This window comes from Platichthys flesus, chromosome 9 (genome assembly GCF_949316205.1).
Source record: "Platichthys flesus chromosome 9, fPlaFle2.1, whole genome shotgun sequence".
NCBI lineage: Eukaryota > Metazoa > Chordata > Actinopteri > Pleuronectiformes > Pleuronectidae > Platichthys > Platichthys flesus.
This window is the reverse complement of record NC_084953.1, coordinates 15,799,635-15,813,558: the sequence shown is the minus strand read 5'-3', so window position 1 is coordinate 15,813,558 and position 13,924 is coordinate 15,799,635. Positions and strand designations below refer to the sequence as shown.

Below are 13,924 nucleotides of genomic sequence, written 5' to 3'. Positions count from 1 at the left end.
TATGTAAGAGAACCGGGGCGGGAGGGAGCGGAGGGATTCGCAGGCTGTCAAACGGCACGAAAGTCCGTCGGCAGGGAGTTTTTTTTTTTTAAAGCTTGGACAAATACTCCTCGGTGAATTTTATCGCTGTTTTCTTCTTATTTATTGAATCCACTTTTATTTTCAGTACTTTTATGTGACCCCCAACATCAGATTTACATTGTTGCAGAACTTGCAATGGTATTATTTAGTTATTATTTGTTGCATATGGTGTTTTTGAAGCGTTTGAAAGCACTGACACTTCCGTTCGGTGTTGTGACTGTTCATCTACCAGCGTGTTTATGTTTTCACCATTAGCAGTATGGCGACCAGCGTGTTGGGGGTGGAGAGGTAGAGAGATAGAAGTGCTCCATTGACCTAATTCTGTCATTGAGGATTACTCTCTCTCTCTCTCTCTCTCTCTCTCTCTCTCTCTCTCTCTCTCTCTCTCTCTCTCTCTCTCTCTCTCTGTGGGTGTGTAGTCGTGGAGGTTTGTGTGTATGTGTTTCTGTTTAGTCCATGCTGATAACTCGAGTCAGTTCTAACGGGGAGATTGCTCCTCTTTAAGATAGTGTTGATATTATGAGCTGCACTGCAAACAAAGTGATTTCAATTCAACTTCCAGGGTGCATGCTACAAAAAGATCAAAGTCCTGTGACACACATGATGTAATATATTGTATATATAAATCTCTTGTCTTGTGGTATTGTTATGTCAAAGCCATGCACCGCTGTGACGAGCAGGATATGGGCACAGCAAGCCCACATATAACCATAAAGCACAGCAGGCTTCAGTTGAGCTCAGTTTCCTCTGTCAGCTAGGGTTACTTACATCAACCAGAGTGTTTGTCGGACCGCTCAAGCATGATTCAGATCAGATTTAGTAAAAGCTACTTCATAATCTACAATGCCTGGCCAGTCTTTAACTGATTTCACAGTATAAGGGGGGAAATATAAAATAGGTTTGGATGTGTGGGACACAAGCACCAAAAATATTTTTCCCGGTTAATCTTTCCACCTGATGGATAACAATTAACTATGCTGTCGAGCTTGTTTTATCTCTGAGGCCTGCATTGCGCGCGGACTTGAAGCAGTGTGTTGGAGCTCAGTTAGCCCAGGATCAAAGTCACAGTAGCAGTAAAGAGGAAAGGGCCGATCTCTGCTCTCCCGGGACCCCGCTGTGCTGAGCTCAGGCTCAAAGCCACTATCTGTTGAGTGTGCCGCCACAGGGAAGTTCACAGCGAGCCATAGTATGTGTCAAGGTGCCCTTTCTCTCTGACAACTGCATGCTAAGATTCCACTCCTCTTATCTGAAGCTTTAACTCTTCCCCCAGCTTCCTTGTTAGTGTGCAAGCACAATGTCAAAATGTTGTTTGGTCATATCTATTTTGGCAAGTATGCCTAAAGATAAGTGAGATTCTTTGCCAAAGCATCGGGGATTGCTCCAGCATGGCCCAAATCAGTTTCTGCGGTTTGCATGAAGAAAATCACATACGGTGAACTGAATTCTTCAGTCTGGTTTTTCATGCAGAGGCCTGCTGGGGTTTCGCCTCGGAGCTGCACCATCAGCGTGATAGAGCAAATGCACTTTATCTTTTCTGATCAATGGGGAGGGAGTATGAAGCTGTGTTTTTTTTAAAAGCCACATTGCCGTTGGTCCGCCTGTAAATATTAATTATGGCTACATTTGGGAAAGTGTGTAGAATAGTTAACTTGACAGATGAGATGATGAAGAGTTTCCCCAATGTAGTTTTAGACACTTGTTTTTCAACACTGGTATATTCCATTATCACAAAGAGAACTAAGAGAGGGAAATATGTAAAGTGAAAAACGAGATTATCGCTTCATGCGGCTGGAATAACCAGTATACTGCCACCCTCATATTAAGGATGTGACTTCTTCAACATGAAAAAGATATTTAATCTCAAGGAAGGAGAAACATCTTGTGTGTTAAATGTGAAAAATGTATATCACATTTTCTGTAAAGTTGTGCGTCTCATGTGTGCCACTTTGAATACATAATGTTCACACTGTTACATTGCAATTAATCTCATTTAAGAGCAAAGTGTTAAGAGTGGTGCATGATACAGGCCTCTGTGTACACCAATACCTCTCATACCACTACTATTGCATCTGATGAGTAATTACCTAAACCTGCATTGCATTTTAAAATAGTTCATTGTTAGTGTCAGGCCGTATTATAACATCTGTGTTCCCTAGGTAGATCAGGGAGTGGAGAGGAGGGGCAGAAGAAGTATTACTCTCCACATATACTCTTCAGCTTTACAGAAAACAGGTGGTAATTGAGGCCCTGTGCATTGGGAGACATGTGGAAAGAGAAAATGACAGACGTACACTATGACTGTGAATATAAAAAATAAATGCCAACTCTACTAAATGTTATAGAATGTTGCACAATATTACATATATGTCATTCCTTAGATATGTAGGCTAAGTATAACGTGTCTCAGGTAAATATAAAGAGCAAGGTAAATAGGACCTTCGACTCTGTTTGATTAGCTGGGATGGGAGGTCAAAGTCTTCCTGCCTGAGGGTTTGCAGCACTAATGAACAAAAGTGCTGACTCCAGTCAGTCAATAGCAACCTATCATGTAAAAAAAAACATGTTTGGCTCCTAAAAATGAGGATAGCATGTATTTATCCACTCTTTGGCATAGCTGCAACATAATACAACTCATGTAAAGCTACAGAGTTTCTGTTTTGTATATTTATTATATATTCCCGGATATTGCTTAAGTTGCACTTGCACAGCGACTATAAGTCAGTATTCACTTTCTCTAAAGCGGCCTTGGGTACCTTGATTGGCCCTATATAAATACTTGTTGTTGTTCTCGTGATTATTATTATTATTATTATTATCATCACTTGTCTAAAATGTAGGTGTTTTTGTGTGAAAACATAACATCTACATTATATGCTTCTTTTACTGTTACCAAGAATTGAACAATCAGGAAGTATATTCTCCAAATATACTCTGACTACAAGGGAGCTGTTGCTCAGTTGCTAACAATGAACGGTCACAGCTGACAGTAGCCGTGTAATTGCTGATGTCTCTTCACTGTGATTCACATAAAACACTTCCATGCTGGGATTTGTGCAGCATTTATTTGCTAACAGACCAGAAAGGCGGAAGAATCTCTGAGTTGCCAACTGCAACTGAGTAAAAATAGATTTATGGTCTGTCGCTAACACAGCTGAAATTTCACTCAAATACTTGACATGCTGCAACAAGTTGAGGGCTACTAAAAGCAACGACCAGCTCCACCTGCTGCCGCTTACTGTACGAGATGTTTTTGTAAATACGTCCAAATGTTGTGCAAGGTGTAAAATCTCCAATGGCATAGTTTGATCCTTCCAGTTTCAACTGGTCCTCCATCTTACGGTAATCAAATCTTACATTGTTTTCCTTTCAAACCAAAGGGAGGCCTCCAGCCTCCGCCCTGCCTCTGAGTCACACTTGGTTCCACCTTTTAAAAACCTGCAAGAAACCAATTTGTGTTCCTTGTGAGGTGCCTCCCCCTTTCGCTGAATGGGAAACTGTGTCAGTGGAGCAGCTCCTGCTCTCTGGGCCTTGACTGTGCCTCTCAGCTGACTGGCAGGTGAGGCAGCAAGTCATGGACAAAGCTGCTCGCTCAGCAGCCAATGGGAGCGCGGCGGGGCAAGGGAGGACCGTCATACCGTTGCTAGGAGAACCACCTTTGAATGAGTGTGTTCATGGAATGCAGCCAGACAGCAGTTATATAACAGGCTGAAGGGCGGGGGGGAGAGGCTGAGGCTCTGGAGGGGGAGCGATAAAGGGAGCAATGGAGAAAGGGATTTTTTTTCCATTGCCCTTTATTTATTTATATCCCTGAGTTGCGTTTCATTGACCAGCAGGAATTCTAGTCAAGCGAGATGTTCAAATATCTCACAAGCGCTGCACAGACGGTCTATGACGAGGCATGATGTCGACAGATTTTCCCCCCCCGTCATGATTGTCAGGGTAATGTGGGCCAATAACTTTTTTTGTTTTGCCTCAGCGTGTGACGCACATCTCTCCCCACACACAGGGACTCAAGTGATTGGTTGGTTGTGAGTAGTTTAGAAAAGAGCGTTTATAAAACAGCAATTTTCAGGAGAGCTGTGAAGGCCGGTTAATGCCTTTGCTGCGATTTACAGGTTACCTAATGCCCTGTGTGATCCAACAAAAGTGGTTTAGGGATTGTTGGGCACATCCTCATTCCGAGCCAAATCAAAAATCTTGCACACAGTTGACAGGGCGGGCTGCAGTTTGTTTGGTGGCATAGGTTTGCAGGGCTCCAAAGGTTCAGCAAGGCAGGGCGTCGTTGTTAACCTGCAAACATTTAGTTCATCCTGGAGGAGGAGTGGCAGAGTGAGAGAGAGCCACGAAACTTTATAACCCTGGGCCTCAGCTAATGCAATTGACCTGCTATTCTGGGCTTGAGGAGGCCCAGCTACTTAGATAAACAACATAATGAAAAGAACATGGTGTTCCAGGGTAAGAAGCTTCAGGCTTAAACAATGAACACAAGGGATATCATTTATACCTTCATCTCCTTTGTGTTATTGACACTTTTACTAATATTACTTTGGAACCTTATAGGCTTAAAAAGCAAATGTTAAATTTTTCTGTAACTGGCACAAAAAGTGCCTCTAAATCACAACGGACAATTTGAAAAATATGTTCACTCGTCAAATACTTGTGGGCTTGGTTGTCTGTAAATATTCCTCTTGCTGGATATTTATTGCATAACAATGACCAAATATTAATGGTTATTACTAATGAATATGCAGGTTTTCTCCAATTCATTCATTCTTTAAATGTTTCATTACAAAAATATTGAACCCTATATACTTCTCCACTGGAGAAGCTGCAACAGAAATTTGTTGGCATGTTTGAAAAATTGTCAAAGGAATGATTAATATTTCATTATAATTGCATGAAATTGGGTTTATGGAATTATTGGAGTTTACTAATATTTCCAGGTCTAGACCAATGTGCCAAGTGAAAGAAATATTACTTTCATTATAGAACGACAGCAATTAGTGCTCATGTTCTTTCAATACAAGTTTAGCTATTTATGTTTTGAGGTGTCAAATTGATCGATATCTATTCAAATCCATTGAATATTTCACTGATTTGTGTCCCTCATCTTTCTCTACAGCGCAAATAGAGGTCATTCCCTGCAAAATCTGTGGGGACAAATCATCAGGGATTCACTATGGCGTCATCACCTGTGAAGGCTGCAAGGTGAGTTATGAAACCATCCCACGTAATCAGCATAGAGTCCCAATAAAAAACTGGTCTGCCAGATTCTTTTGTCTATGATCTACAACCTGGGATCTCTTTGTCTGCAGGGTTTCTTCCGACGTAGCCAGCAGAACAATGCTATGTACTCCTGCTCACGTCAGAGAAACTGTCTCGTTGACCGGACCAACCGTAACCGCTGCCAGCACTGCAGGTTGCAGAAGTGTCTTGCTCTGGGCATGAGCCGTGATGGTGAGTTCAGCCGCTCGATCTATATTTAATTAACCAAGAGTTTCCACCAGACTCGTTTTGCTCTTCACAATGAATGAGTTATGTAATCCTCGTTTGACTGCCACCACACCTTCTTGAATGTTCAATTTCTGTCTCCACACTCTCGTCGCAGCTGTGAAGTTCGGTCGAATGTCCAAAAAACAGCGTGACAGCCTGTATGCAGAGGTCCAGAAGCACCAGCAGTCCCAGGAGTGCGCGGGCCTCGCCGCCCTCGAGGACAATGGCGACATGGCCGACCTCACCTGCCCCTACAGGAGGGGCTCAAGCACTGCACTCAGTGATCTGGACGACATCACCACGCTGCAAGGAGACCTACTTTTCGACCTGCCGCTGACCCCGAGGGACGCAGGTGGTGACTTCTGTAACCTGGACATGCTGGGTGGCAGCGCAGGCAGCAGTTCATCCTCTCAGAGTTCACCAGAACAGACCAACTTTGACTTTGTAGACAGCAACCTCGGCATCAAGCATGAGTACCAGCTTTTGCACGACTCTGGACTCTTCTCACACGCTATCCTCAACCCGCTGCCGGGGGGCTGCTCCCTGCTTGAAATTGGTCAGTAAATCAATTTAAATTTTAACAATATCCATACGGGTGAAAAGACACAAATATTCAACACTCAGCAATTAAATGTTGTTGTATGTCATAGAAAAAGTTAAGACGTGATCTTATAACAAATATTTCCCCCTGTTCAGAGTGTATAACTCAGAGTGTGGTCAAGTCCCATATCGAGACAAGCCAGTACAGCACAGAGGAGCTGAAGAGAATGGCGTGGACCTTGTATAACCCAGAAGAGACACGCTCATATCAGACAAAGGTATGTGGAACATGTTAATATCCACTTGCAAGAGTCTTGACAGCTGAACCTCCCACAGACTAATATCAATGATAGATATTTTCAGTCCGTGCAATGAGTTGTCAAATAAAGCTTGTGCTTACTGTGACGAGGCAAAATGCAATGTGGCTTCACGAGGAGTTCAACTAAGGTGAAATTTGACCCGTAATATTCGATTGCTTATGTGTGACCGTTCCCTTAATCTAAAAGCTAATAACTGTAGCAATCACTTAGAAAACATTTCAACGCTAAAAACATCTCAAAAATAGTTTCCTAAAACACATACAAACACATTTCATTCTGCGTTTTCACATTTCACTTCTTCAGGAAGCCATAGCAAAAGTTGAGATGCAGAAAAAAAAGAGACAAACATCTTGTAGGTCAAGATATTTCTAGCAGAAAGCAGATCATTAAACATGACCACACATCCCTGTCTAAATATGGATGGAGTTAATAAAGAACCATTGATTACAACCTGTCTGATGCCCCTCAGATGTTGCAGTTCTCATAAAGTACTCCCTTTCTCTCATTTTCTCTTTCAGTCAGCGGAGGTGATGTGGCAACAATGTGCCATTCACATCACCAACGCAATCCAGTACGTCGTGGAGTTTGCCAAGCGCATCTCTGGCTTCATGGACCTGTGTCAGAACGATCAGATTATCCTCCTCAAAGCAGGTCAGAACATGACTCCAGGGTTACACACCCCCCACAGGCTAAAATCCGTTTGGGTTTTTGTGTTTAGCCACATAACCGTCAGGGGCTGCATGTTTATTAGTTTGCGAACTTTAAGCTTTGACTAAGAGCACTGTTGTCATATGAAAGTATATAACCCTTGGGTGGTAGCTGACTTCACAGGCTTTAAACATCACATGCATTCAGAGTGACTTGTTTGGTTTCTGAAGAGTCTCTGGCCTTGTTTTAATCAAACAACATTTATGATTAACATGAAGTAAAGTGCGGTACTTTCCTTCCTTATTTTTACGAAGATGAAAGATGCACGGAGCATACACACAAAGGATTTCTTCACTTGATTAGACTAATTGGACAGCTTCAATCACAACTGTCTTAAGGGCGAGAAATGTCTCCACACCCATACGTAATCTGTCAAACCTCACAAACACCTGAAGAGTGGAGGAAGATTGTAGATTTGATTATGGGTCGACAGTAGCAATCAACACAGGAACATGTTCCTGCGATTATGGACACACATTAACATGTCAGGATTGGCGATTAAAAAGGTCTGTACATGCACAGACATCTTCTATGGCAGGTATGAACCAGTGGCTTAATGACAGTTTGCAATGTGTTGCTTGATTACATCAATTACATCCATAGTTTTACAGGTAACAATTCACTTGTCATCAAAGGTTTTGCACTAAATTATCTTGACAATTATCTTGTCAATGAAGAATGTTTTACTGGTAGAACAAATGTCAGTGGAACTGTCTGTGTTATATAAAGCGTTACCATCACTTCACTGTTTCTTGTGAATTATAAAAATATTCTTCTAGCTATAATATAAAGTACATTATCGTTAGACTTTCAAAGTGACATTATATCTTACTGTTTCATCACATTTATTCAGAGTGAACATTTCAAAGTGTGTAAGCTCTTTGTATTTAAGCCTGAGGCCAGACACTATTTGATTATGAATATCCCTTTAAGGTTTTTCTTAATGTATCTTTATTTCTTGTGTGTCAACAGGCTGCATGGATGTTCTTCTGATCCGCATGTGTCGGGCCTACAACCCCATCAATAACACTCTGCTCTTCGATGGAAAGTTTGCTACTCCTCAGTTTTTCAAAGCTCTCGGTGAGTCAACTCTATCTTTCTCTCATGGGTAAAAGTGGACACATGATTAATCTGTGTCAGAATCACCAAACTCATTCCTGTCTCGATGAACTCGTTTGTCTTCCTAGGCTGTGATGACCTCGTGAACGCAGTGTTTGACTTTGCCAAAAGCCTGAGCCGCATTCAGATGTCCGAGGAGGACATGGCTCTCTTCAGTGCTGCTGTGCTGCTCTCACCAGGTACATCTCACACTCAATAGATTCATTCACATATGAAATTCTGTAATGATATTGCAAAGGGTTACATTCCTTTTCACAATTAAACTAAATTGATGGAAATATACCTGCGGAGGGAACTATACTTCAAACATTTACTGTATTAAAAGTTCACACCACTTATATTTTGCATATTGCCCGGGTAGCACTCACAACCTTCTTCAATCAGCGGTGCAGTGCCACCGTGCTTCTGAATGTTAGAGCTTCAATAACGCCAATTAATTTGGATTACTGCAGACTCCAGTCAAGTCAAACTCCCCAGTGGGAGTTACGTAACATGTCTACATAATGTGACAAAGGTCTGAATACTCCACTACTCAATTTGGCTATTGCTTATTCTGAGTATGACCTTTATTTGAGTTAAAATAATCAGAAAATGCTGTTTACATAGCAGCTTCCCATTCAGACTATTGTCGTAAACAGGTTAATATCTGAATATTGGCGTCCATGTAAACAAAGTCACTCTGTTTCTCCATCTTTGCATCCTGCTCCCAGATATTTGTCGATTATAAACCTTACCAGATGTGGTTTCAGACTGGTGACATAACAACACTAATGACATCATCTCGTCCTTATTTTCCCTCCAGACCGACCCTGGCTCACAGATGTCCAAAAGATACAGAAGTTGCAGGACAAAGTCTACGTGGCTCTGCAGCGCTGTCTACAAAAAGAGGGGGCATCAGAAGAGAAACTAGCAAAGGTATGAGAGACCACTCTCCCACTGTGCGGAAAATAATCATCTTTATGATTTTGTTTACCCACTGTGTCGTGTAATTAATTGACGGTTTATACTTCTCTTCTGTCCAATCTAGATGGTGTCCAGGCTCCCAATAATGAAGTCGATTTGCCACCTCCACATCGACAAACTGCAGTTTTTCCGCCTGGTGCACCGGGAGACAGCGTACACGTTTCCTCCTCTGTACAGGGAGGTGTTTGGCAGTGAAATCACCTTTCCAGACTCCACGGAGGGTTAGAGCTGTTCACCCTTGTAGCTTGATTCAAATATAAACGCTGAGGTTTAGGGAGAGGGGAGATTAAAAAAATGCGGCAACCAGCTGAGGCAAAATCGAACCAGCAGCTCAATGACAATCCTGCACGCTACACTTGAGGACACGCTCCTCTCACCTCTTAACTCCCGACCTTGTGGAGTAGCTTACACTGCCCGGCGAGCCAGTCCCTTCAGATTGGACGCACAACTACAGGAACGGCTGCTGGCTTCTCAGTGCATGTTACCTCTTCTTTTTTTTTTAGGGAGTTAAAGGAAATGATTAAATAGCAGCCTATCATTTGTATTCTCAAAACTATTTTTCTATGAGGAGACCTTAAACCTCTCGTCGAGTTAAATTTCTTTGTAATATGAATTTGACTTCTATTGTTCTCACAGTTCTAGTAAGCTATTTTTGAATGTACCCCCTTTCCCTTTTACCGCTCAGCACAGCCCTAGGCTCGATGTAGAATGTACATACTTAAAATCCTCACCCTCTCTGTGGAGGTTTTGCAGTAACAATGCTTGTTTCAGTCGTCAGTCTCGTAACAGTGTATCACTTCATTCAATATTCTTTCGGTAGTGCCCATATTTGTGCAGTTTTGTAACGTCTGAACAAACTGTTTAAAGGGACCATGATCAAACTCACAAGCAGATAGGTTTTTAAACTGGGTGAATCGCGGGCAAACCTTCAGTGTCTGCCGCCATGCACCTACAAACGCTTGCACAAAGAGCGCAAAACAGAGCACTTATGCTGATCTTGTTGGTATTTCTACGAGCACACCCTTCAGACACTGCGGGGAGCTCTTTATTTTTTTAATGCAATCAGTGACCTCAGTCCTTAAACCTTTTCCCTTTGCAAATGCCACTTAGAGAGCAAGAGAAAAGCAGAGGTATTGTGAAAGTATTTTCCGATGTTCCTGTTTTTATATATATATAAACACTACTATAATCATGTAAGGTTAGAGCAGGGAGGATTTCACACAGATCGAAGAGGAGGTGCTGGGCAGCCAACCACTGCGGGGCTGTGAGCATCTGGAGTTGTCGCTACTCAGGCCCCCTCCGCAGAGGCCAAAATACCTCTCAACACCAGCAGAGTAAAAGAAGTAATGGGGGGGACGTTGGTTGGTGAAATGTGGCGGTTTTATTCACCTACACGGTTGAAAACGGGGCAAAGAAGAGAGAGTGGGCAGTTGGGTGTTATTTTAAGCTCCTTGGATGAGAGTTAGAGGGGATTTACTGTCTTTCTCACTCTCAACTCTCACTGCTGCTGGGTCGGGCAGATTGTGCTGCTGCAGGCGGCCGAGATGTTCTGATTGGAGAAATAAATCCTCTATTCCTTATTCCCCACTCCCTGACTACCTCACCCTCTTCAAACACTACGCAGCACAGGAAAGGGTTTACAGAGCCATCAGCTACCCCCCTGAGTTAGTATCTCTGCATTCATACAAGAGAGCTTCTTCAAAAATGTACAATTAGTGGTGAGTTTTGAAGGCCAGTGAAGACTAAATGATCCTAAAATACTTCATTTTGCTTTTGAAAACTGGACAGAAGACAAAATCAGACTAAAACACTATCTTTTTACACTGAGTGGTTTTCTTTCATGTGACAGGAGTTCAAATCTTTATATCCAGGAAACGCGTAGACACAGGATTGAAATCTCTGGAGATGCATGAGGTGTGTACAGATGAAACGTCTGGGGGACACATTGCGTTTCTGTAAAACTACGTTGTACTGCCAGTTTACTAAAGACACTCTGAAAAAAGAATAGATTTATTGTGAGAAAACACTGCTGTTAAGACAATCACCTGGACCAATGTTGGAAGTCTAGCTTTATTTAATATTTCTGCCAGGTTGTCTTTGACAGTGCTTTTCACCACACATCAAGTTGTCTCACACAGCACGAAGGGGTATTCACCTTTGTTTTTTTTCTGGGTACATAAAACAGTGGCATGTTGGGATTGTGCAATAACCTCTTTCCCATTGTTCTAAGTGTGATGGGGCGTTGTTTCTATGTATGACAGTTAATATTTTCACAAGCACTCCAGCACAGTCAAATCATTTAGAGTATAACGTACCAAATACACAGCCAGCTTCTTCGCAGGTCTACATGACACTTAACAGTGTGACAGAGTGCAATACTTTGTGTGTTAAGTCAGAGAATGTTAGAAATGCTGATTTCTAAAGACTCAGTGTACTTGATGGGTTGTTTTTTTTATCTGCAGGCCTAAGATATGTCCAGGGGGGAGTAATGAAGATCTACAATACATTTCCGTTTTAGATTTACTCAGGGAGATAGCTGGGCTCTCTGTCCTACAGTGTCTGCTGTTCTTCTAGCTATAGCAAGACACCTCGCACCAACGTAGAAGACCTTAAAACCTTGATCACTGTGTACAGTACCTGTTCTTGTGAATGTTCGCTTACAGAGGTATCAAAGATTTAACCCCTGTCTGATATCGTTATATTTTTTTTTTTTCAGTCAATAGGATAATAGGAAAAGTAAATATAAAAGATGGATTATAATCTCTGAATTTTGTGTTGGTTTTGTTGTGATCTTTTTTGTTTCCTTATTGTATCCTTGTATGTACTGCTTGTTTTGTTTTATTTTTGTTCCTCATCATTTTAGTGTCCTTGTCTTGGAGAGATGTAATTCTATTTTTTTTTAAAGAGCGTTTTTTAAAGATGTCTCTCTAAAAGTTTTTCTTTAGACATGATCCTTCTGTTTATGTTTTCACTCTGTAAAGATTATTATTATTAAAACAATATAGATTTTAATAAGAAATAATTTATATGTCATGGATATAAAGCCCAAGAGGTTTTAACACAGTTGCGTGTTATTGCACAATGGTGATACAATATGTGGATTTAAGAATGTAATAAAGTCTTTTTACATTTAAAGTAAAAAAACATGTTCTGTTTTTTATTGAAGGTTTTTTCAATTTTAAAAATGATCTGTGCAGGCACACTATATTCTATAGCCACACACACACTGTGCTGTCATTATAAAATAGGAAGCATAAGCTTAATAACAATAACTGTTTTCTTACATCACAGTTAATCCTACTGAAATATTCCTTATAAAGCTTTTCTATCTTTGTATTGATATATGTATGTATATATAAAAAAATAGATTTTTGGGGGGGGCAATTTCAATGCTCAATAATTTGTATATATATAAACAAATTATGGAGCATTGATATATATATATATATATATATATACAAATTATGGAGCATTGAAATTGCCCAAAAAAATCTTTGTCGCTGAATCTTTAGAAATCAATAAAAGCATGAATCAATAGGTTAATGTATGTTCATGAAATACAATTTAGACAGGGGAAAGTCTATATATTTGTTACGACATCCTACATTTATTTATTTCTATCGATATTATTGAGTTTTTATTTTTTATTTATATTTTATAATAGCCATTGTTCTCAAATTGGAGTTCATAAACCCTACTAAGATCATTCAATTTACTCACAGTCAGTGGGAGACTGAGAAACAATCTGATCAGATTTCACCTTCTACATCTCTACAGTAGTTCTCAGCCACTGACCTCCAACCACAGTATCATGTCATTAAGTTGTTTCAGTTTTAGGTTGCTGTTAAACTGCTGCCATTCCAGTGCAGCATATATGCTCCTGCTAAAGTTTCACTTTGCACACCATAAGTGAAATTCAGTTCACCTTTGTTTAGTTGTCAACCTCATGTATGATTATCTTAAAGCCCCATTAAACAAATACACATTTGATCTGGATAATGAGTAACAGTAGAGAAATAAGAGGGGATAGTTTGGTGTGTGCAAGACGAGATCAGTTTTCTATCCAGATAAAGCTTGCAAACCGTCCTGGGCCTTCACAACTGAAGGGGCCCCAAACCGCTCCAGGCTTAGTGGATGTCAAACACAATTTGTGCTGATTTAATTGAATTTCTGAGAATATGAACCACTAAAACTCAGACTGATCCGACCTGATAAGGGCCTTTAGATGAACTGCAGAGGAGGTTATGTTTTCATTCCTCTCTGTCAGCAGAATTCACAAACACTACGCAACCAATTTTTTTAGAAACTTGTAGGAAAGTTTGGGTACGGGCCAAGAAAGAACCCATCAAATATAAAGGCAGATCCACACAAAGGGCTGATCACTTCCCACACACACTGTGACATTTGTTGATATTTTTTTACAATTGTGACCAATTACCAAGGGATTTGGTGGGAGTTCCAAATCTGTGGGCCATTTACTTTGGGGGTCAGGGGTTGATAAACTATGAACATTTGCCCAGCAGCAGAAAGACGGCTGTATTACGTCTTCCCTCCAGCAGGGGGTGGCGTTTTAGTTTTTCAGTTTTGTGTCTGTGGCCTGTTAGAAAGGTCATCATGACACCCAGTCGCTCACGGGGAATCATGTAGAGGATCTCCTGTTGTGGGCTCACACCCTGTGGACCTTCTGCAGACTTTATACC

At 41.1% G+C, this 13,924-nt stretch overlaps 1 protein-coding gene across 1 annotated transcript in view; it reads left to right on the top strand.

Annotated features, from left to right (window-relative positions):
• rorca (RAR-related orphan receptor C a) overlaps positions 1–12,362 on the top strand; it is a 12,991-nt gene extending 629 nt beyond the window's left edge. Inside the window, exons 2-10 of the mRNA XM_062395211.1 lie at positions 5,204–5,289; positions 5,397–5,538; positions 5,690–6,130; positions 6,271–6,392; positions 6,953–7,085; positions 8,115–8,222; positions 8,330–8,440; positions 9,064–9,176; positions 9,289–12,362. Of these exons, the coding sequence (XP_062251195.1) occupies positions 5,204–5,289; positions 5,397–5,538; positions 5,690–6,130; positions 6,271–6,392; positions 6,953–7,085; positions 8,115–8,222; positions 8,330–8,440; positions 9,064–9,176; positions 9,289–9,450 (1,418 nt within the window). The 3' untranslated portion in view covers positions 9,451–12,362. The remainder of the gene's footprint in view (positions 1–5,203; positions 5,290–5,396; positions 5,539–5,689; positions 6,131–6,270; positions 6,393–6,952; positions 7,086–8,114; positions 8,223–8,329; positions 8,441–9,063; positions 9,177–9,288) is intronic.
• The last annotated feature ends 1,562 nt before the right edge of the window (positions 12,363–13,924 follow it).